Below are 24067 nucleotides of genomic sequence, written 5' to 3'. Positions count from 1 at the left end.
CACCTTGCAGAACTGAGTCATGTACTCCTGGGGAAATTTTGCGCCACTGCACATGCACAAAATTCTTGTCTGGCACAGAATTTTTTTTTTTTTTTTTTTTGCACAGAAAAAAAAAAACATTGTCTGAGAAGTGCTGTCGTTCTGCCTTTTGCCCACCAGAGGCCACTGTGGTACCAGAACAGACAGCAGCAGCTGACCAGCAGTAACAGACAGCAGCCGGCTGCATTCATCACAGCACCCTGACCATGGAGCCAGGTTAGGAAGCACAGGATGTGGGAGGAGAGACAGAACGGGGCACATGGGACTGCTGGGGAGGTCACAGACTGGGGCGAGGGCACATGAGCTAGTGGGGTAACAGCACTAAGCCAGGGGCTGAATGGGAGGGGGGCTGTAGGCCCACATGGGGATAGGGTGGGGAAGGGGGCTGCAGGGACACACAGGAATGGGGGCAGATGTGCCTGACTGGGAGAGGCTAGGGGTCAGTCAGGGTCTGCATAGGGGAGGCTCCCTAGCTTCCCCTCTCCCCAAAAAAACAGTTCCATACTTCTCCCATCCACACCTAGCAACCTCCAGGTTCACTCCCAGGCTCCATCCCTCTCCCTCAGCTCCTCTGTTACCTCTCACTCCTCAAAGCCTTTGCATTGCTTCTGAGTGATGCAGGAAATATGTTTCTTTATTGTCGTTTAAATAAATTACTTAAAGTTCTGTATTAATTTGCCTAGTAAGGAATCTATTTGTCCAAAAAAAAAAAAATCCTGAATTTTGTTGTCTGTATTATTAGAGACATATTTGCTGACAGGTATTTTGAAATAAATTACCAAAATAATTGAAACTGACGTGATTATATTGTGTTATTTTCACAAATAATATAGGCCGAATTTTAAAATATTGTATGCCGAATTTTTAATTTTTTGGCGCAGAATTTTAAATATTTGGCCCAGAATTCCCCCAGGAGTACATGTGGCACAGAAATTGCTGTGCCCAATAAACTGACAAAGGCAAAATCCATAGGATATAGAAAGCAAGACCATCTGCAACTGATGTATCATGTGTGGCAAGCTCTAGTGATCCCAGTAAAGACACCACTGTCTGCAAAAGAAGATAGTCCAGTTCTGTGAAACATATGGACTGAAGATGCTGCATGTTCAAGAAGTTCCTGCAAGAAAACTTTGTTTTCAAGAGATCATATGAGAAGTTAAAACAAGTGGACCCTGATCAGAGCCCAAGAGTGGCTTAATGGCATAGGAAAGAAAGGAAGTGGAAGTGTAGGCATCACCAAGTCTCTCTCAGCAGATCAGCTTTGTCTTACAACTGGAGAGCCCATATTGCAGCAGACACCAGAACTGTGTTTCATGTTGGCTTGGATAACCAACTTATTTGCAATGAGTCAAGAAAGGCCGGGAAGCAATGTGACAATGAAGAGGAGGATGCACTCTTACATACCTTCAAAGGTTCAAGGTTTTCTCTGGGGATGTACCACCCACTTCATTGCCAAACATTGCAACAAAAGAGCTGGCTGCTGAAGCCATACAAGACACACCGTTGAATGTAAATATCCTAGGAAAAGTGCAATTGGACAATTTTATGGAGAAACAGTTTGACACAAGAGGGGGAGCCTGGATGTGTATATGTTCATGATCCACTGCCAAACAATAATGCTCCAACTTTTTCCATGATATATGAGGTGGGAAAGAGGTCAAAGGAAAGACCTCAACCATGAAGGCAGGCAGAAATATTCTTCAGCAACTAATCACGGCCTATGAAGCTATCTGGGCTGTGAATTTGCAACAGATTTTGAAACATGAGTTAATGCCTGTCCCTTTGGCATTAGCACAAAGAAATGGCAGTCTAAGAACAGGCACAAAAGCAATACTGGGTGCTAGTCTGACAGCAGATGTCCATTGCTCACCCACCATTACCCCTGTTGAGAAGCTTTAAGGAGGACCGTAGAATATTTTATCTAAGCAACTAATGACACAAGCACCACAAGGTAAAATCATTGTTCTGGGTAGTGGCTTTCAGGATGAAGCTGAAGTCTGGTGCTTGACAGCAACCCATCAGCTGTGTGCTCATCGGGAAGAAGCAGACATAAGAATTATTTTACATTGTGTCCACAGTGAGTGCCATCAGTGTGGTTGTTGAAGCCACAGCCAGGAACACCGCTGTGCTTATTCTTTTGCTGGCTCCCTATAGCTAAATGGCATATAAACAGCTTTGGATGAAAGCTGGTACATCAAAGGAGCCAGAGTACTTTCCTATTCATGCCATTTGTGAGAAACTACAATATGGACTACTGTTCGGAAACTCTGCTCCCATTTCATGCCCTGACTGGTTGTGATGCTACGTCTTTTATTGCAGGACCCAGCAAAAAAGACCACATGAAAAGTTATTCAGTGACACCATCAGCTTTTAACACACCTTGGACAGGGTGGCCTGGACTCAGAAAAGACTAAAAGTGCAGAGTTTATTTGTAAGATGTATAGCTTGCCAGAGGTCCACACCACTGACAAAGCACATGCCATTTTGTTCACATACTTGTGGTCATCAGAAGCTGTACTCCCAACAGGGGGTGCTCTTTTCTTCCACAGATAGAGCTCATTAGTAGGCACTAGTTTGGAGACGGGCCCACTGTCCAAATTCAGTACTTCCTCTTCCAAATCCAATGCTTTGGAAACAGGAGAACAAAGGTCTGTTGCTATAGCTTATGTCATTGCCACCAATACCAGCAGACTACATGGAGGCAGTATTCTGTGGCTGCACAGGGTGCGGAAGTCAGCAATGCCACTGCAAAACAGCATGACTTGTTTGTATAGAAGCATACAAATGTAGAGCACTGGAACAAGGTTGTGTCGATGTACCTGTACCTTAGTGCTTAAGGACAGTATTATCAAATTAGTAATGTCACAGTAAGTGACCAAATACACTAAGGGTATGTCTACACTACGAAATTAGTTCGAATTTATAGAAGCCGGTTTTATAGAAATTGGTTGTATACAGCCGATTGTGTGTGTCCCCACATAAAATGCTCTAAGTGCTCTAGTCGGCGGACCACGTCCACAGTACCGAGGCTAGCGTCGACTTCCGGAGCATTGCACTATGGGTAGCTATCCCACAGCTATCCCACAGTTCCCGCAGTCTCCGCCGCCCATTGGAATTCTGGGTTGAGATCCCAATGCCCGGATGATGCAAAACAGTGTCGCGGGAGGTTCTGGGTACATGTCGTCAGGCCCCTCCCCCTCCGTCACAGCAACGGCAGACAATAGATTCGCGCCTTTTTACCTGGGTTACCTGTGCAGACAACATACCACGGCAAGCATGGAGCCCGCTCAGCTCAGCTGAGCTCACCGTCACCATATGTCCTCTGGGTGCCGGCAGACGTGGGACTGCATTGCTACACAGCAGCAGCTGCTAACTGCCTTTTGGCGGTAGACGGTGTAGCATGACTAATAGCTGTGGGGCTGGCAGCCGTAGGGCTGCATTGCACCAGCCCCTTGCCCTTTGGTAGAAGATGGTATATTATGACTGGTAACCATCGTCATCATACTGCAGTGGCTGTCAATCATGGGCACCTGGGCAGACATGCTACTGTCTCGATGATGATGGCTATCAGTCGTAGTATACTATTTTCTGCCAATTGCCCAGTATTGTCTGCTAAGCACCCAGAAGAGGCCGAGGGCGATCTGGGTGCTGGCAGACGTGGGGCTGCATTGCTACACAGCAGCAGCCCCTTGCCTTTTGGTAGAAGATGGTATATTACGACTGGTATCCGTCGTCATCGTACTGCAGAGGCTATCACTCATGCTGCACCGTCGGCTGCCAGCTTAAGATGTAAAAATAGATTTGTTCTGTATTCATTTGCTTCCCCTTCCTCCGTGAAATCAATGGCCTGCTAATCCCAGGGTTTTCAGTTTAATCTTTGGGGGGACCATTCTGTGTGACAGTTGTTTGTGTTTCTCCATGATGCACAGCCACCTTTCTTGATTTTAATTCCCTGTACCTGTACGCCATGTCGTCACTCGGCCCTCCCTCCCGCCCTCCCTCCTTCTCCTGGTCCGTCAGATACTAGTTTCGCGCCTTTTTTCTGACCAGGCACCATAGCTAGCACTGGGATCATGGAGCCCGCTCAGATCACCGCGTCAATTATGAGCACTATGAACACCACGCGCATTGTCCTGGAGTATATGCAGAGCCAGGACATGCCAAGGTGAAACCCGGACCAGCCGAGGAGGCGATTGCAGCGCGGCGAAGAGAGTGATGAGGAAATTGACATGGACATAGACCTCTCACAAGGCACAGGCCCCAGCAATGTAGAAATCATGGTGTCACTGGGGCAGGCTCATGCCGTGGAACGCCGATTCTGGGCCCGGGAAACAAGCACAGACTGGTGGGACCGCATCGTGCTGCAGGTGTGGGACGATTCCCAGTGGCTGCGAAACTTTCGCATGCGTAAGGGCACTTTCATGGAACTTTGTGACTTGCTTTCCCCTGCCCTGAAACGCCAGGATACCAAGATGAGAGCAGCCCTCACAGTTGAGAAGCGAGTGGCGATAGCCCTGTGGAAGCTTGCAACGCCAGACAGCTACCGGTCAGTCGGGAATCAATTTGGAGTGGGCAAATCTACGGTAGGGGCTGCTGTGATCCAAGTTGCCAGGGCAATGAAAGACCTGGTGATATCAAGGGTAGTGACTCTGGGCAACGTGCAGGCAATAGTGGATGGTTTTGCTGAAATGGGATTCCCAAACTGTGGCGGGGCCATAGACGGAACCCATATCCCTATCTTGGCACCGGAGCACCAAGCCACCGACTACATAAACTGCAAGGGGTACTTTTCAATGCTGCTGCAAGCCCTGGTGGATCACAAGGGACGTTTCACCAACATCAACGTGGGATGGCCGGGAAAGGTACATGATGCTCGCGTCTTCAGAAACTCTGGTCTGTTTCGAAAGCTGGAGGAAGGGACTTTCTTCCCGGACCAGAAAGTAACCGTTGGGGATGTTGAAATGCCTATCGTGATCCTTGGGGACCCAGCCTACCCCTTAATGCCATGGCTCATGAAGCCGTACACAGGCAGCCTGGACAGTAGTCAGGACCTGTTCAACTATAGGCTGAGCAAGTGCCGAATGGTGGTGGAATGTGCATTTGGACGTTTAAAAGCGCGCTGGCGCAGCTTACTGACTCGCTCAGACCTCAGCGAAAAGAATATCCCCATTGTTATTGCTGCTTGCTGTGCGCTCCACAATATCTGTGAGAGTAAGGGGGAGACATTTATGGCGGGGTGGGAGGTTGAGGCAACTCGCCTGGCTGCTGATTACGCGCAGCCAGACACCAGGGCGGTTAGAGGAGCACAGCAGGGCGCGGTGCGCATCAGAGAAGCTTTGAAAACGAGTTTTGTGACTGGCCAGGCTACTGTGTGAAACTTCTGTTTGTTTCTCCTTGATGAACCCTCCAACCCCCCCCCCCCCCCCCCGGCCGGTTCACTCTACTTCCCTGTAAACCAACCACCCCACCCCACCCTTCCCTCCCCAATTCGAGCACCGCTTGCAGAGGCAATAAAGTCATTGTTTTTTCACATTCATGCATTCTTTATTAATTCCTCACAGAAGTAGGGGGATAATTGCCAAGGTAGCCTGGGATGGGTGGGGGAGGAGGGATGGAAAAGGACACACTGCATTTTAAAACTTTAACTCTTATTGAAGGCCAGCCTTCTGATGCTTGGGCGATCATCTGGGGTGGAGTGACTGGGTGGCCGGAGGCCCCCCCACCGTGTTCTTGGGCGTCTGGGTGAGGAGGCTATGGAACTTGGGGAGGAGGGCTGTTGGTTAAACAGGGGCTGTAGCGGCGGTCTCTGCTCCTGCTGCCTTTCCTGCAGCTCAACCATACGCTCGAGCATATCAGTTTGATGCTCCAGCAGACGGAGCATTGACTCTTGCCGTCTGTCTGCAAGCTGATGCCACCTATCATCTTCAGCCCGCCACTTGCTCTTTCCATCCCGCCATTCAGCCCGCCACCTCTCCTCTCGTTCATATTGTGCTTTTCTCATGTCCGACATTGACTGCCTCCACGCATTCTGCTGTGCTCTATCAGCGTGGGAGGACATCTGCAGCTCCGTGAACATATCGTCCCGCGTCCTCAGTTTTCTCTTTCTAATGTTCACTAGCCTCTGCGAAGGAGAAACATTTGTAGCTGGTGGAGGAGAAGGGAGAGGTGGTTAAAAAAGACACATTTTAGAGAACAATGGGTACACTCTTTCATTACAAGGTCGCATTTTTCCTCTGCCTGCCGGTTTGGTATGAGAGATCACTCACGCAGTGCCCCAGGCAACATATTTCAGCTTGCAGGCAGCCATGGTAGGCCACAGTCTTTTGGCTTTTTTAACCTTCTTAACATGCAGGAAAGGTTTCAAACAGCAGCGCATTTCCCATATCAAGGATGAATTGGGTTGGCCATTTAAAATGGGTTTTCAATGTAAAAGGAGGGGCTGCGGTTTCCGGGTTAACATGCGGCACAAACCCAAGTAAACCACCCCCCACACACACACACCCGATTCTCTGGGATGATCACTTCACCCCTCCCCCCACCGCGTGGTTAACAGCGGGGAACATTTCTGTTCAGAAGAGCAGGAACGGGCACCTCTGAATGTCCCCTTAATAAAATCACCCCATTTCAACCAGGTGACCGTGAATGATATCACTCTCCTGAGGATAACAAAGAGAGATAAGGAATGGATATTGTCTGCATGCCAGCAAACACCGGGACCATACGCTGCCATGCTTTGTTATGCAATGATTCCAGACTACGTGCTACTGGCCTGGAGTACATGAAGGAGAGCTTTCTGGAGATGTCCCTGGAGGATTTCCGCTCCATCCCCGTACACGTTAACAGACTTTTCCAGTAGATGTACTGGCCGCGATTGCCAGGGCAAATTAATCATTAAACACGCTTGCTTTTAAACCATGTGTAATGTTTACAAATATTTACAAAGGTACACTCACCAGAGGTCTCCTGTGTGCCCTGAGGGTCTTGGGTGAGTTTGGGGGTTACTGGTTCCAGGTCCAGGGTCACAAACATATCCTGGCTGTTGGGGAAACCGGTTTCTCCGCTTCCTTGCTGCTGTGAGCTACCTACAGTACCTCCATCCTCATCTTCCTCGTTCCCCGAACCGTCTTCCCTGTGTGTTTCTCCATTGACGGAGTCATAGCACACGGTTGGGGTAGTGGTGGCTGCACCCCCTAGAATGGCATGCAGCTCCGCGTAGAAGCGGCAAGTTTGCGGCTCTGCCCCGGACCTTCCGTTTGCTTCTCTGGCTTTGTGGTAGGCTTGCCGTAGCTCCTTAATTTTCACGCGGCACTGCTATGTGTCCCTGTTATGGCCTCGGTCCTTCATGGCCTTGGAGACCTTTTCTAATACTTTTCCATTTCTTTTACTGCTACGGAGTTCAGCTAGCACTGATTCATCTCCCCATATGGCGAGCAGATCCCGTACCTCCCGTTCGGTCCATGCTGGAGCTCTTTTGCGATCCTGGGACTCCATCATGGTTACCTGTGCTGATGAGCTCTGCGTGGTCACCTGTGCTCTCCACGCTGAGCAAACAGGAAATGAAATTCAAACGTTCGCGGGTCTTTTCCTGTCTACCTGGTCAGTGCATCTGAGTTGAGAGTGCTGTCCAGAGCTGTCACAATGAAGCACTGTGGGATAGCTCCCGGAGGCCAATAACGTCGAATTCCGTCCACACTACCCCAATTCCGACCCGCAAAGGCCGATTTTATCGCTAATCCCCTCGTCGAAGGTGGTGTAAAGAAACCGGTTTAAAGGACCCTTTAAGTCGAAAGAAAGGGCTTTGTCGTGTGGACGTGTCCAGGCTTAATTCAATTTAAAGCTGCTAAAGTCGACCTAAACCCGTAGTGTAGACCAGGCCTAAGACATTAATTCAATCTGCCACTGTGTTTCAGGGTTTCTTGAAATAGTACAACATTAACATGTGCTTAACTTGTGTGCATTAAAATGTTAACTCAATGTTTAGTTAAGAAAATATTTTCACTTATTTTAAAAAACAGGTGTTTTCAGGTTGTGTTGTATTTCTGATAGAAAATCAATTAATAAATCAATTTGTATACGTTTGTTTCAAGTTGCTTATGCTCAAGTTATAAGAGCCATCTAAACGTGCTCTTTCATGGTTGTATAACATATTACAATATTTACAAATAAGAAATTGAAATTCAATAGCTTTATAAAAAAGTTGTGCATATTATTTGATTACTTTTATTACGTCCCACAGCCCATTAAGATCCAACTTTGTTTTCTTTGTAGAGGCCTTTATACACAACGTGCAGTTTGCTAACAACCGTATTTGGATTCAGCACACCCTAAATTATCTTAAAATGACTTGTTACCAACTTTAAACAAATAATGCCTTGTAATGGGGTCAGTCAGGAGAAGTTGAGGCCCCTAAAGAGATCATCCCCAGAGGCAGTGACATGCCTTTTACAGTCTGACTACTCAGATTTTCAGAAAAGTTATGTTATTCAGTGTCAACTTGTCTGTCACTGAAGCTGTATGTGCTGTGATCTTCTTCTCCACCCCACATCACAAATGCCCCTTGAGCCCATAGGACAAGTTGCTTGGGTCATCAAAGGCCCCCAAACTTATGAACTCCTCCTGAACTGTGTGTATTAGTATAGTGTGCAGGTACCCAAATGATTTTGTTCCTTGCTCACTGCCAGCCTATGCCATGCACAAGCACTCAGGAATCCCTTGCGGTGGTTCCTCCTGCATGGCTTCCGTTAGCTGTGCTTTGTACTTAATACAGAAAGAATCAGCGCAATGGTTTAGAGGCTTTCCAGATATCTGGAGGGAAGGATGTGCATTGGTAACTGATTGTCTGCTTTTGTGGAAGATGAGATAATATGAATTATGAACAGGATTGCAAACATGACTTATGCAACTGCTAGTGAATATACAGTTGCCAGCCCTCCTGATATTTCCAGAATCATCTCAGTTTTGTTAGATAAGTGGCTCTCAGCCTTTCCAGACTTCTGTACCCCTTTCAGGAGTCTGATTTGTCTTGCGTACCCCCAAGTTTCACCTCACTTAAAAACTACTTGCTTACAAAATCAGACATAAAAATACAAAAGTGTTACAAGCAACAGAGGGTCCTGTGGCACCTTTGAGACTAACAGAAGTATAGGGAGCATAAGCTTTCGTGGGTAAGAACCTCACTTCTTCTTGCATTTGAAGAAGTGAGGTTCTTACCCACGAAAGCTTATGCTCCTTATACTTCTGTTAGTCTCAAAGGTGCCACAGGACCCTCTGTTGCTTTTTACAGATTCAGACTAACATGGCTACCTCTCTGATACTTGACAAAAGTGTTTCGGCAATTTTTCAGCAATAGTGTTGCTGTCTTTCTCACTTTTACCATATAATTACAAAATAAATCCATTGGAATCAAAGTATTGTACTTACATTTCAGTGTATAGTATATTGAGCAGTATAAACAAGTCATTGTCTGTATGAAATTTTAGTTTGAACACACTTCACTAATGCTTTTTATGTAGCCTGTTGTAAACGCAGGCAACTATCTAGCTGAATTAATGTGTCCCAGGTGAAAAACTCCAGTAGGGGGTACCCTACTGTAGGTGACCCCCTACTCTGTGAATTTTCACTAAATTGTCATTTAAATAATATTATCTTTATAGATCTCCCTTGTCTTATATTTTGCTGTCACACTTACCTAATGGGAAAGATGGCCATCCTACCAAGTGTTAGAGATTTTATGTTATGATTAAAAAATACATGCTTTTGGACTGTGACTGTATATATTTGTGTGATATTTTCCCCTATCAATAGAGCCCAATAAAACAAAAGGCATGAACTGTACGACAATGTAAGCTATGCAACAAACTACTCCCTGGTGGAACAAGCTTAGCATAGCTCCTCTTGGCTTGGTCCAATAGGGACACAGCTGCTGCCTACTGACGCTGACCTGGATTTCATTTCAAATTACAGCTGGAGCAATCTGTACAATTAATCCAGCTGTTGGATATGAAGACTTTAAGGGGTTGAGTTTGGTCTACTGGTTGGCCCTGCGGCACAACAAGGACACTCATCATTTTCAGGAATGTAACATGTAACTTAAGTAGTCTTGACAGAATTCCATTTTTATTAGTCTGTAATTTTGACATATCAATATTTATTTTTAAGTATTTTTTCAATTTTTATCAATGTAAATGTTCACAGCTGTGCAAAATTATGGGTTTTAAGCATTTTCCCCAATTGTTATCAATTTTAAATTTTCAAAGTTGTGGGAAATTATGGGGGTCAGACACTGTGGGGGGGGTCAGATAATTATTTAATGACAGATTCAAAAAGATAAAGCTTTATAACCCTTAAAACACAAATTGTGAACATCACATATCAAAACATACAAAGTAAATAGTCTTAAATCAAACTCTAATAAGTTTTCAAACAGCATTTTTCTTACTTTGCCTAGCTGTAAACGTTTATTACAATTGATGAAAATATTTTTTGTCGTTTTTCACTAACATTCTAGAATGTTCTGGACCTTTGTAGAATCTCGGGGCACCTTACAGACTTTCTGAGAACTATATTTTCCTTGAACCTCCTAGAATGTTGTCAGCCATGGCCTTGTGGGTATATAAGAGGCGGAATGTCACCCTTCAGTCAGTGAGATATAAAAGGGAAGGGAAGTGAGAGCCCAGCTGCCATATTGTGAACCTTGTTTTATTGTGTAATTGTGAAAGCGTACTTATGTTTTAAGATTTGAAGAATGTAAGTAGCGACTAATAAAGGACATATTTAATGAGACACCAGAGATACCTATTGAGCTGATGCTCTGAAGCAACATGAAAAGTCACCCATCCATTTTATGGCCTACTCCAAATGGATGGAGGTTGTGTCCAGGCTCAAGCTGAATAAATGCATAGATACAGAAAACCAGATCATTATTAATCTAGAAACCCAGCACTGGAGGAATGTGCTTGAGTGTCTGATCTTAATTACCCTCTTCCTTGCAAATAATTTGGCTTTCCGGGGCTCGTCAGATAAGTTGTTCACTGAACATAACAGTAATTTCCTTGGTCTGGTAGCGCTCCTTGGGAAATACGACAGTGTCATTCAAGAGCACCTAGTTCATAATGAAGCTATGGACCATTACTGCAACAAAACAATTCAAAATTAATTGATTGACATGGCAAGGAAGGTGCTTGATAACATATTGATGTGGCCTGGCAAAGCAAAGTACTAAACGGTAAGAATAGACTGCACTCCTGACATTAGTCACAATGAAAAGATGTAATTTACAGTAAGATTGGTTGACAACAAAGATTTATCCAAGTAAAGGAACACTTTATCTGTTTACAGTCTGTGGACAACTCTACTGGATAAGGCCTGACAGAACTCTTTATGAACATTTTGAATGAGAATAAAATAAAGCTTCAGGACTGCCGTGGCCAAAGCTACAACAACAGTATAGATATGAAGGGCAGAAACAGTGGCGTCTAGGAAAGGATCCTTGCACTGAAGAGCTTTCTTTGTTCCTTGTGGCTGCCATTCCCTCAACCTGGTTGTGTCAGATGCATCATCATCTTCTTTATATTCAGTATCTCTCTTCGGAGTACTACAAAGGATATATGTCCTGTTTTCAGCATCAACTATCAGGTGGAAGATCCTCACAGATAATGTTACAAATCTGACCATGAAGCAGCTAAGTTAAACATGCTGGGAGAGCTGCATTGACAGCGTAAGGACCAGTGAGGTTTACAATGCCCTAATGGAACTAGCACAGTTAAGTAAAGCCAAGGCCGGAATCTGACATGAGCTGCAAAGCCTGGCAAACTAGATTATTGACTTTAAATTTCTGGTCTCAGTTGTGATTTGGCACAATATCCTGTTCGAAGTAAACGTTGTAGGCAAGTCATTACAAACTCAATCGATTGACATTGCAACCGCTAATATTTTGATGAGAAGCTGCTTTGATTTTGTTATGGTCTACAGAGACCATGATTTGAAGATGTCATCATTGCTGCAAAAGAAATGGCAGACAACTTAGGAGTTGAGCCTATCTTCAAGGAAACTTGTATTCACTGGAAGAAGAGACAATTTGTTACGAGGGCAGAAATGAGGTGATGAGAAGCTCGGAAGAAAAATTCAAGAGGGTTTTTTTTTGCTCCCTCATTGACACTGCTTGAGTGTCCATCAAAGAAAGGTTTGGACAAATGAAGCACCACAAAAAGACCTGGCCGGGGGGTGGGGGGGAGTTGTATGACCTAATAAGCTGCCAATGGACAGGAAAACACTCTTGAACAATTGTATGGACCTTCACCAGATGCTGACACATGGGACTGTTCGGACATCAATGATAAAAACCTCTGTGTCAAACTGGACAACGTCCGATACATTTTGCCAAATGGGAAGCACTCTCCACTCCAAGTTCTGCAATTCATTCATGATGCAGAGCTGAAGGACACTTTTCCTAATGTGTGGATAGCTTTGAGGATTCTGCTCACGCTGCGGGTCACAGTCACGAGTGGTGAGCACAGCTTTTCAAAGGTCAGGCTCATTAAAACATATCTTTGATTGACGATGGCTGACCAGAGACTGACATCACTTGCTATTTCATTGCTTGAAAATATTGTCCAGTCTTGGGATCTCTCTGATGCTGTGCTTCAATTTGTGAGGGCAAAGGCGAGAAAAGCGACCTTTTGAACTAAAGGACTAGGGTTAATGTTCCAAGGCTGTCACCTACTGTAACACTATTTAATACTGGTCCACCCAATGATGGTGCACAGTTCAATTTCTTGATGTTAGTACATTTCAATTATTCTTAACATTAAAAAGGTTCTATAAGGTTAGAGGAAATAATTTTTTTATTTGTTTATATATGGCATAAATAAATACAGATTCACAGATCCTAGCATGCAAATGTATTGTCTTATATGACAGAGATAAATCGTCCATCAAAGTCGTGAAATGGGCTACAGATGCAATGAAAAAGGTATTCCAAAGTTTATCAAATGGAGGAGCCAAAGACGCTCCTCACCTGGGGTGCCATTTGGTCCAGAACCAGCCCTGCTGATATTCCTACATAACCAAACAACTTCAGGATCTGGGGCTTTAAGAAAAAACAACAAATATCATAAGATCCATGATAAAAATCACCAGAATTGGCACTGCTGCATGAACTTGCTACGCTCCTGAGAGCCATACTCATGTCTGAGCAGTGTCAACAAAGGCCTGGTATATTCACTATTTTTATACCAGTTTAACTATTTTGATTAGGGGTGAAATATTTCTACCAAAATTATTAAAATGGTACTGTTATGCTAGAGAGTATCGGCAGTTACTAGCAAATGTGTAACTAGCCATTTCATTTAAGCTGATGGGCATGCTAGCTGCTCTTCATTCTGTCTAAATGGAAGATGCAATTAAGGGTATGTCTACACTATGAAATTAGGTCGATTTTATAGAAGTCGATTTTTAGAATAGCACTAAGAAATGCACTAAGTGCATTAAGTCGGCGGAGCGTGTCCTCACTACTGTGGCTAGCATCGACTCACGGAGCGGTGCACTGTGGGAAGCTATCCCACAGTTCCCGCAGTCTCCGCTGCCCATTGGAATTCTGGGTTAAGCTTCCAATGCCTGATGGGGCAAAAACATTGTTGCGGGTGGTTTTGGGTACATGTTGTCAGTCTCCCCTCCCTTCCTCCCTCCGTGAAAGCAACTGTAGACAATCATTTAGTGCCTTTTTTCCTGGGTTACCCATGCAGACACCATAGCACGGCAAACATGGAGACCGCTCAGCTCACCGCTGCTGTTGCGAGCATTGTAAACACCTCACGCATTATACTGCTGTATGTGCAGAACCTGGCTAAGAGACGGCAGCACAAGGATGATTGTGAGGAGGACATGGACACAGACATTCCTGAAAGCACAGGCTGTGGCAATTGGGACATCGTGGTGGCAGTGGGGCTAGTTGATACAGTGGAACGCCAATTCTGGACCCAGCAAACAAGCATAGACTGGTGGGACCACATAGTGTTGCAGGTATGGGATGATTCCCAGTCGCTGCAAAACTTTCGCATGCATAAGGCCACTTTCCTGGAACTCCGTGAGTTGCTTTCCCCTGCCCTAAAGCGCAGGAATACAAAGATGAGAGCTGCCCTGACAGTTGAGAAGCGAGTGGCGATAGCCTTGTGGAAGCTTGCAATGCCTGATTGCTACCGGTCAGTCGGGAATCAATTTGGAGTGGGCAAATCTACTGTGTGGACTGCTGTGATTCAAGTAGCCAATGCAATAACTGACGTTCTGTTATCAAGGGTAGTGACTCTGGGAAATGTGCAGGTCATAGTGGATGGCTTTGCTGCAATGGGGTTCCCTAACTGTGGTGGGGCAATAATGGAATGCATATCCCTATCTTGGCACCAGCAGGGCCGGCTCCAGGTTTTGGCCGCCCCAAGCAGCCAAAAAAACAAAAACAAACCGCGATCGCGATCTGCGGCGGCAATCGGCGGAAGGTCCTTCGCTCCGAGCGGGAGTGAGGGACCATCCGCCGAATTGCCGCCAAATAGCTGGACCTGCCACCCTTCTCCGGAGTGGCCGCCCCAAGCACCTGCTTGCCAAGCTGGTGCCTGGAGCTGGCCCTGTGCACCGGACCACTTTGCCAACCAGTACATAAACTGCAAGGGGTACTCCTCAATGGTGCTGCAAGCATTGGTGGATCACAAGAGACGTTTCACCGACATCAACATGGGATGGCCGGGAAAGGTGCATGACGCTCGCATCTTTAGGAACTCCGGGCTGTTTGAGCAGCTGCAAGAAGGGACTTACTTCCCAGACCAGAAAATTACTGTTGGGGATTGTGAAATGCCAATAGTTATCCTTGGAGACCCAGCCTACCCCTTGCTCCCATGGCTTATGAAGCCATACACAGGCAGCCTGGGCAGTAGTAAGGAGCAGTTCAACTATAGGCTGAGCAAGTGCAGAGTGGTGGTAAAATGTGCCTTTGGACATTTAAAAGCTCGCTGGTGCTGTTTTCTGACTAGGTTAGACCTCAGCGCAACCAATATTCTCATTGTTATTACTGCTTGCTGTGTGCTCCATAATATGTGTGAGAGTAAGGGGGAGATGTTTATGGTGGGGTGGGAGGTTAAGGCAAATTGCCTGGCTGCCAATTTTGAACAGCCAGACACCAGGGCGATTAGAAGAGCCCAGGTAGGTGCGCTGCGCATCAGAGATGCTTTGAAAACCAGTTTCATGACTGGCCAGACAATGGTGTGATAATTGTGTGTGTTTCTCCTTGACGGAAAGCCTTTGTTGATTTTAATTCCCTGTAAGCCAACCACCCTCCCCCCTTCGATCACAGCTGGCAAAGGAAATAAAGTCACTATTGTTTTGAAACCATGCATTCTTTCTTTATTAATTAAAAAAAAAGGGAAATAACTGATAAGGTAGTCCGGGTGGGGTGGGGGAGGAGGGAAGGACAAGACCACATTGCTTATTCTAGCCACACTACAAATCAAAACTGTTTGAATGACAGCCTTGGGCCCTGTTGCTTGGGCCATCCTCTGGAGTGGAGTGGCTGGGTGCCCGGAGCCTCCCTCTCCCCCCACCCCCGCGTTCTTGGGCATCTGGGTGAGGAGGATATGGAACCCGGGGAGGAGGGCAGGCGGTTGTACAGTGGATGCAACGGCAGTCTGTGCTCTTGTTGGCTTTCCTGCAGCTCCACCAGACGCCTGAGCATGTCTGTTTGCTCCCCCATTAGCCTCAGCATTGCATCCTGCCTCTTCTCATCGTGCTCACTTAATGCTTTCCTGGACTCTGCCACTGAATGCCTCCATGCAGTCCGCTTTTCCCTGCAGCGGCTTGGGGTCCGGGGAGGGGAGGTGCGGCATGGCTGCTGTGCTGTCTGTGAGTACCAACAAATTCTGCCTCTTGATATATAAAAGGAATGCCATGCAAGGTAAATGGATGGCTGGAAGCTCTGTGATATTTATATGGAGACTTAGGCCTTGTCTACACTACAGAGTTTTGCTGAAAAAAGGTAGCTTTTCTCAATAAAACAGTGGAGGTGTACACACTACAATGGAACTTTTGGTGATAAAATAAAACCACCTTGACAAAAGGCATAGAGCTTTTTGTGGCAAAGTTATATCGATGAAGTATCAGTGTAGATACCGCGCTTGGTTTTGTCGCTGTAAATGGCCTCCATGAGATGTCCCAAAATGCCCATCCTGACCACTCTGGTCAGCTGTTGGAAATCCTCTGCCCTGCAGCCAGGTAAACAGGCCAAAAACCAGTACTGCAAATTGGTAATAGGATCCATTGACCGTGAATCTGATAAATTTTGTGTGGCTCTGGTGAATCACCATGAGAAAATAAGCGTCCTTGAAGTTGAGAGCAGCATACCAGTCCCTGGGATCTAAGGAAGGGATAATAGATGCTAGAGTGACCATCCAGAATTTTGTTTTCTTTAGGAACTTGTTTAGCTGCCTTAGATCTAAAATAGGCTTTAAAATCCTCCAAACCCCTCCCCCCCCCACACACACACACATTTTTGCCTTTGGGATTATGAAGCAAAGGAAATAAAATCCCTTCCCTCTGAATGACATGGGAACTTCCTGTGTAGCTCTCATGAGGCGGAGAGAATGGACATCCTGAAGTAGCATGGTCTTGTGAGAGTGGTCCCTGAAGAGGGATGGAGAAGGGGATTGGGAAGGGAGGATAGAAATAAATCAAAGGGTGTATCCCCGTTCCACTGTGCTTAAGGTCCATTGATCCATGATGATGCAGGTCCAAGCACTTAAGAAATGGTTAGCAAAAATTGGGGTGTGGAAAGATGGTACTCTGGTCAGTGGTAGACTGCTCACAATGATTGTTTAGAATATCCAGTTTGTCTAGCTGCAGAAGAGATGGGAGGAGAAGAATGATGCCTCTTGTAACTTCTGCTCCTCTCTTTGGACAGGTCCTGGGTTTGTGGCAAGAAGGGCTGAAACCCTTGGGACTGCCATGGACGGAACAGCTTTCTTTTTGCCACCGGTGTATAAATCCCCAGGGACTTAAAGGTCACCCGTAAATCCTTAAGGCTCTGAAGCCTCTTCTGTGTCTTATGAGAAAAGAATGAGTCGCCTTCAAATGGGAGGTCTTGAATGGTTTGTTGCACCTCCGGGGGAAGACCTGACACTTGCAGCCAAGATGAACACCGCATAGTGATGGCAGAAGCCATAGCTCAAGCCATAAAGTCTGCCGCATCAAGGCTCACTTGTAGTGCTGCTTTTGCAACTACTTTGCCCTTCACCACCACAGCAGTCAACTCCTGCTTTGCCTCATCAGGAAGCTTGACTTTGAACTTCAGGATATTATCCCACAGGCTGAAGTCTTATCGACCCAGCAGAGCCTGCTGGTTTGTGATCCCAAGCTGTAAACCTTCTGTGGAATAAAACTTCCTGACAAATAGGTCTAGCTTTTTTAATTCTTTATCTTTCAGGTAGAGGCCTGGTGTCCCTGCCTCTCTTTTTCATTAGCAGCAGTGACTACTAAGGAGCCTAGAGGAGGGGTGGTTCTAGACATGTTCAAATCCTTGTGAAGGGACATAATGTCTTCTCTCCACCCTTTTAGCAATGAGAGGAAGGGAAAGTTTGCCATAAACCTTTGACAGGCTCCAGGATAGCATCATTAACAGGGAGAGCTACCCTAGAGGATCCTGTTGGCTTACCCTAGGGCTTAAATGTCTATGAGCCTGTGTGACCTTACCTGCACCTCTTCTGGTTAGATAGCCAGAGCTGCAGCCACCCTCCTCAACAAGACTTGATGAGCTTTGAAATCATCAGGAGTGGAAGAAGTAGGTACCACCTCATCAGGCGACGAAGAAGAAGAGGCATAGGGTTGTTGAGGACCTTCCTCCTCCAATTCCTCCACAGGTGAGTTGTCAGCATGCAGTTCCCCATGCATGGTACCGGTCCCTGTACTGGGGGAGGGAAGACAGTGACATTGCTGCAGATGCTCCTGGTGCCTTGCCAATGTAGAAGGGCAGGAAGGGAGCATAGAGGCTTTAGAATGTGGAGGGAAGCCCCAAAGGGCCCAAAAGGGCCATTAATATGGAGATGGGACCCAGTTATGTGCAGGCCATTGGTCCTTAGAGTACTGAGGCTGTGGCCGGTACCACAGTGGTCCGATGCCCCACTGGGGCTACTGGGCATTTTCAGGTCGGGACACAGATGATCCGACCTTGGGGTCTGATGTAGAGTCCACTTCTCAGACCATAGGTGAGCTGACCCTATTGGTACTGGGGAGATTGGCTCCAAGTTTGGAGATGGCAATTCTGGCGAGATCATCACTGGCTTCCCTCTAGGTGGAACCCTACGGAGAGGAGCATAAGTGCTGGAACTAGGGGTGCTACCACATCCCCTGTCTTGAAGTGGTTTCCATCATATAGAGGGTTTACAGTTTGGTTCAATGGCTCTCAGAACCCCCACTATACAAATTGTTCTAGCACCCCTGGCGAGGAGCCGCAACTGTAGAAGCCCACCGAATGGTGCTCTGGGGCTAGAGCTGGGACCATGGGGGCATGCACTTCCAATTCCAGTACTGGTTGAGATTCCTGAACAGCAGGGGAAGCTGGTACTGACAGGATAAGGAACTCTCTGGCTGCCTCAAAAGCTTCAGGTGTAGACAGCACCAGAAAGGGCTCCTGAGTCTGCAGTACCAAAAGGTGCACACCGGTCCTTCAGGGATTGGTATCAATGGACCCTTCCTGGACTCCCAAGTCAGCAATCCCCCCCTGGTTTATGGACTGTGTCTAGGAGTGCCTCTTCTTTGAGTGCACTTCTGAGATATTGCCTCTGCTTGGTGCCTTCACTGTCGACTTCAAAGCCCCAGTACTGAGCCTATGGGAGACTTTACATTGTCTTGTCTTAGGTATCGGCAATGAGGATCTGCCTCTGGATTCAGTCAGAACAGGAGGAGCACTCCTAGATGATTTGGATATGCTCAGTACCTATTCTGAGCAGGTTCCTATGGCAGGTGAAGCACAGACACCATAAGCGGGTACTTGAGTCTGCCAGCCTCGTCCTTTTTTTATCAAAGTTTGACCCCTCTATAAATGTCACATTTGTCACTCACATGTGCCTATCCCAGACACTTAAGGCGGCTGGAGTGTTGGTTGCTCACTGGCATAGACTTGTTACATGAATGACAGGCCTTGAAGCCGGGAAAACAATGCATTAGTCTGGTACCAAGCCCGGTACCTAGCCGCTAACTGATAACTCCACTCTAGAAAATTACTATCCTTAACTTATTCTTATATCTAAATAGTACAAACACATTACCCTAGACTGAAAAGTAACTCTGCGGGTACTATATAGACTGAAAGAGGGAAGACTTGCAGATACAAATATTGGAACTCCAACAAAGCAAGGAACTGAGGGGATCTGGGGCAGCACAGCCCTTTATACCTCAAGCAGTTGTATGAGGCACCAGAGGGCACTCATGCTGCCCCAACAGGTACCGCTGAGGAAAAAATCTGCAGCAACTGTGCATGAGGTGTGCTCATATCGACAGTGAAATGGACATGTGCAATCACTCGACAAAGAACTCACAATTCTGGGAACCCCAGCAGATTGTCACAATGGGACATTGATTGGATTTTAGCCATATGAATGAGAAGTATAAAGCAACCAGGAAGTCAGGATCATATAGCAAGAGAAGCATTGGTAATGCCGTCCTAAGAGGAAACCAGGAGAGAGGGCTTATTTTGGACGGAATGCTGGCTGGAAAAGCAGACTTGGAAATTGTGAGCAAGGAAACTGCCTACTGTTGTTTGATCTTACTGTGTTGAGAGAAACAAGATTTTGTGAACATTCTTATATAACTGTGTTAACATTAGGGATGGGGGTAGGGGGCTGTACCACTTTAACTGCATTGTTATAGATCGAGCAGTACAACCTTTGTGTGTATAGATAATGCCTGAATAGCCTTCCCGGCTGACTGCTGGTGGTAGAATCTTGGGGTTAACCAATGGGGAAAGACATGATTTGACCAAGTTGGAGCAGTACACATTAGGGCATGTGACTGTTGGATACACCTTGCTGTTACAGGCAAGGGTTGTTGCAGGAGCAAGTTAGGACTCCCACAGATTGCAGTTGTGTATTTCCCTCTTGAAACTGAACATTCTTATATGAAAAATTTAGTCCTTATTCCAACCTAGTGCATGGGCAGCTGGAGGATGAGTTTAAACTAGATTAATTATTAGGCAGGTTGTCCTTTTCTTTCATATGGGTCGCAAGCCAATATCTAGATTGTTCAACCATCTTACTGCTGCATCATCAAGGGCAGCAAGGTGTTGCAGTCCACCCTCCAATCTTCTAATTGTGCACTTCTCCACCACATGTGTGGCCATTTGCACCGCTGCCCCATGGTCACACTGTGAAGATTGGACTAAATCAAATTTCTGCATTCTGGCAGCCGCTCTAGCTGTTCCAGTCAGCAGTCTGTGAAGCCTAGTTCAAGATCTACATCCCTGGTTGCAAACAGGTGGCTGTAAGTAGGGGCTACTGAAATTCATCAGTATGCCTGTCTCTCTATCCCACAGTTGCTGCCACTCTGTGAGGACATAGTTGTTGGCCTTGATATTCTGTTGTTCATCCAAGATTGGCACTGGCAGGCAGCATTGGCTATGATGCATTGATGGCCACCACAAAAGGATGCTGCAAAGTTAGTTGTGCCAAGTCAGCAGGAACTTCAGGTGTAGGTGTTTTCTTCTGGAAGTGGGCAGATCTTCTGTGTTGCTTATTTGCGCCTATTGGGACCACTGTCAGCCTTGTGTGCAGCAGGTTGTTTTCATCCACCACAGTCCCTCTGTGCAGTTTTAAGGGTGATGGCATCTTGGCAAAGTTTTGGGGGAGCTATATGAGCCAACATATAAATTAGATGTTAATGTGTGGCTAAATCAGCCACTAATGATATGTGTTCATCTCCGAATCAATGAGATGTGTAGCCAACTTCTGCCCCAAACTGCTGCACAAAATATTCCGCTGGAGCAAATACCAGCACCAAGAGGGACTGAGGTTCGTAAAAAAGATTCCTGCTAGCTTCTGGATCAAGACAGTGCAGATCTTTAAGTGTTCTAGATGGAACAGGTATCATAGAGTGTGGTCCAGTTTGACTCCTAAATAAGTGACAACTGATTGGAAAGGGAGTAGACAATCCACAACACAGGCTGTAAGTGGTTGATTAGCCAGGCAATTGTTCAGATGGAAGGTTGTGGCCACTGTCTCAGACTCAATGTCAGTCGCCCGAGAGGCAGGTGGTGAGTTGGGAGTACTGCTCCTGACTGGCTAAGAACTGTGCACAATCCTTTAGGGTTTAGGCCCTTAACCCTGCTTCTTTAACCCCCACCCTGTCCCTCTTATTGTTTTACCCACCTGTTATGTCTTGTCTTTTCAGAATTGGTCCAAAGAGAAACATCTGCCATTAAACAATATTGTTGAGAGGAAAAAAACGCCAGCAATATTAGATTAAGCCCCCATCCTGGAATGGGATCCAAATGGAATTCATTGTAGATAGTGGTGCTCCACATGGATGCAGGGTTCTGCCTGCCTGGAGCTTTATGTGGGATCAGGGCCTAAACTGGAAATATGTATGGATTTTAAAAATCAGCAAAAAGTATTTCACAGCTGATATTTCTAGCAACAATCAGTCCCCACCAGAAGCCAATTAGAAGTTTGAAAATAATTGAAATTGGATATGTTGCTTGTGTCTTTTGTACTGAGATAAAGAGTTTAAGAGTGTAGTGTAAAGGAGAGGTTCTAAACATTTTTCTTTCTGAGCCCCCCCTCCCTCCAACACACTATAAAAACACCATGGCCCACCTGTGCCACAATAACTGATTTTCTGCATATAAAAGCCAGGGCTGGCATTAGGGGGTAGCAAGCAGGGCAATTGCCTGGGGCCCCATGCCACTGGGGCCCCCACAAAGCTACATTGCTCAGGCTTCAGCTTTAGCTGCGGGCGGTGGGGCTCAGGGACCTGGGCTTCAGCCCCATGTGGTGGTAGGGCTTCAGCTTTCTGCCCTGGGCCCCAGCAAGTCTAATGCTGGACCTGCTTGGAGGCCCCCCGAAACCTGCTTGAGGCCCCCAGACTCCTGGTTATGAACTAGGTAATTGCCATCTCTAATTTTCATGACCCGCATCCTGCAAATAATTTAGGCACCTGCAGTTGCTTAACTTCATGCATATGATAGTCCCAGTGCACACAGATATGTAGTGATGGTCCTTTTAGGTGGCATTCTCTCACTGATGACTTCAATGTGATGCCTTACTTGCATAAAGTTACTCAAGTGTGTATGCAAAGATTCCAGGCCTATGTTATTGTACATATATTTACTAAAAAGAGCAGTAAAAACTATTGAAATCGGTGATCAAAATAATATCAACCGTAACAAACACTGCGATCATTTGCGGTAGCAAGAAAGTTGTCTTGGTAAAAATCAAATGACCGATTTCCAACGCCATGAGGGAAGGGTCTATTTAGGCGAACCCGGTTATCACTAGGACCTAGAGGAAGCTCAGGGAAGCTGCTGTTACTGCTGAGGGAGGGAGAGAGAGAGAGACCTGGAAATGAAAGTAAAGAGACCAGGAGGCACATGGAGGGAGCTGCAGGGGCAGCAGATCCGGAAGCAGAATGCTTCCTTCTGTAATTAAATAGCATTTACTATTATTATTACTAATTGTAATAATACTCTAATAATATCTCTATTAATATAATACCATTTATCAAGGAAAGTTATACATAGTGTGAGTGGGGGAAAACCCAAGCAGAGGTGAGTCCTTTATTATATTTTTGGATTTTTTTTCTCTAACTCTAGACATAAAAGGGACAGGTCTGAGAACCAGGAAGAAAAGCTAAATATTGTTTACACTAGCAAAATCCCCCCTTCCTAATAGTAATTAAATAGAGGACATCTTTTGCAGTAGCAAAAAATAAGTAGAGAAAACGATTTATTTTCGAGGCCACCTCCTACCAAAAATGTGGGGCTTGCAGGAAATAATTGTCAAAGATCCTAATCCCCTCCTTTGGAGAAAAAAAATGCAACTGAAGTTTAAAAGTTACTAGCGAGCTAAAAAAGCCCCTAGGGTTGATGTGAACACTGGATAGTAATTGGTTTTATGTTGGTGTGGTTTTAAGATTGCAAAGCTTTATCCGTCTCTGTGTTTTGCCTGCAGTTTCCCCTCTTGTGGGTATAAGCCCCGTGAAACAGCAAAGAAATGCTTGTGAAATAGCTTTTCAGATGTACGTTTCTCAGGGGTTGGAAAGTTCATCAAATAAGAAAGGTTGTTTTTATTCTTTGATCCTTTTTATGGTTTCTGGGCGGACGATTGGTTTTAAAAAAGGGGGTTAAGTTGTCTCCCAAAACTCTTGGAAATAGGTGATTTTTTTGTTATTGAAATTTTCTGGGAGTTGTTTTTTAAGTGGGTGGTGGAGCTGGGCGATATTGGCGATGGGAGAAACCTCCCAGCAATAGGGAGAGCTGACTTTGGGGTGATCAACGCCTGGAAGACTAGACGGGAGACGTTTGTTGCTGCCAAAGGAAGGCGGCGCTGCCTTAGCGCATGTCCCCGGCCGAGATGCTCCTGCCGCCCGTTGCTTCTGCCAAGCGAGCCCGGGGATCGGCGGCCTACGGCTGGTGGGGGAGGGGAGAGGCGATGACTTTGTTCCTGGGAGATCAAACCAGGCTATTTTGCTGCTAGGGCCCTCAGTGGGGCAGGGGAGTGACACCGCCCCGAGGAGCGGGGAGAAGGGCTGCAGCGCCTGTAATACAAAGAAATGGCTGGGGGGAAAAAACCCCTGCCCCTTTGGGTGCCTGTTGCATTGAAATGTCACCCCCTCAGGAGATGCACGGACCCACCGACTGGGGGAAACACTCAGTGCAGGTGGGAGCCTGCTATAAAGTGGGGCAAGGCCCGAGTAGGGGAGGGGGTGGCTTGGTGCGCTGGCTGCCTGTCCAGCAGTGTGTCTAAATGGCATTATTGTGTGTGCTTTTAAATATGGGGGGAGGGTG

The 24067-nt window shown here is 46.2% G+C and overlaps 1 protein-coding gene across 14 annotated transcripts in view; it reads left to right on the top strand.

Annotated features, from left to right (window-relative positions):
- ZC3H7B (zinc finger CCCH-type containing 7B) overlaps positions 1–24067 on the top strand; it is a 91580-nt gene that overhangs the window by 1303 nt on the left and 66210 nt on the right. For 5 of the 14 annotated variants that reach the window (XM_065579092.1, XM_065579060.1, XM_065579030.1 and 2 more), the window contains one exon: positions 16976–17930. In XM_065579092.1, the coding sequence (XP_065435164.1) occupies positions 17821–17930 (110 nt within the window). In that variant the 5' untranslated portion in view covers positions 16976–17820. Of the gene's footprint in view, positions 1–124; positions 256–16975; positions 17931–22608; positions 22829–23231; positions 23340–24067 lie in introns of those variants that run through there. The other 9 variants (XM_024100022.3, XM_005302574.5, XM_005302573.5 and 6 more) reach the window with 5 other exon arrangements.

Source organism: Chrysemys picta, chromosome 1 (genome assembly GCF_011386835.1).
Source record: "Chrysemys picta bellii isolate R12L10 chromosome 1, ASM1138683v2, whole genome shotgun sequence".
In the NCBI taxonomy this organism is placed as follows: domain Eukaryota; kingdom Metazoa; phylum Chordata; order Testudines; family Emydidae; genus Chrysemys; species Chrysemys picta.
The sequence above is the reverse complement of the archived record's forward strand: the minus strand, read 5'-3'. Positions and strand labels throughout refer to the sequence as shown.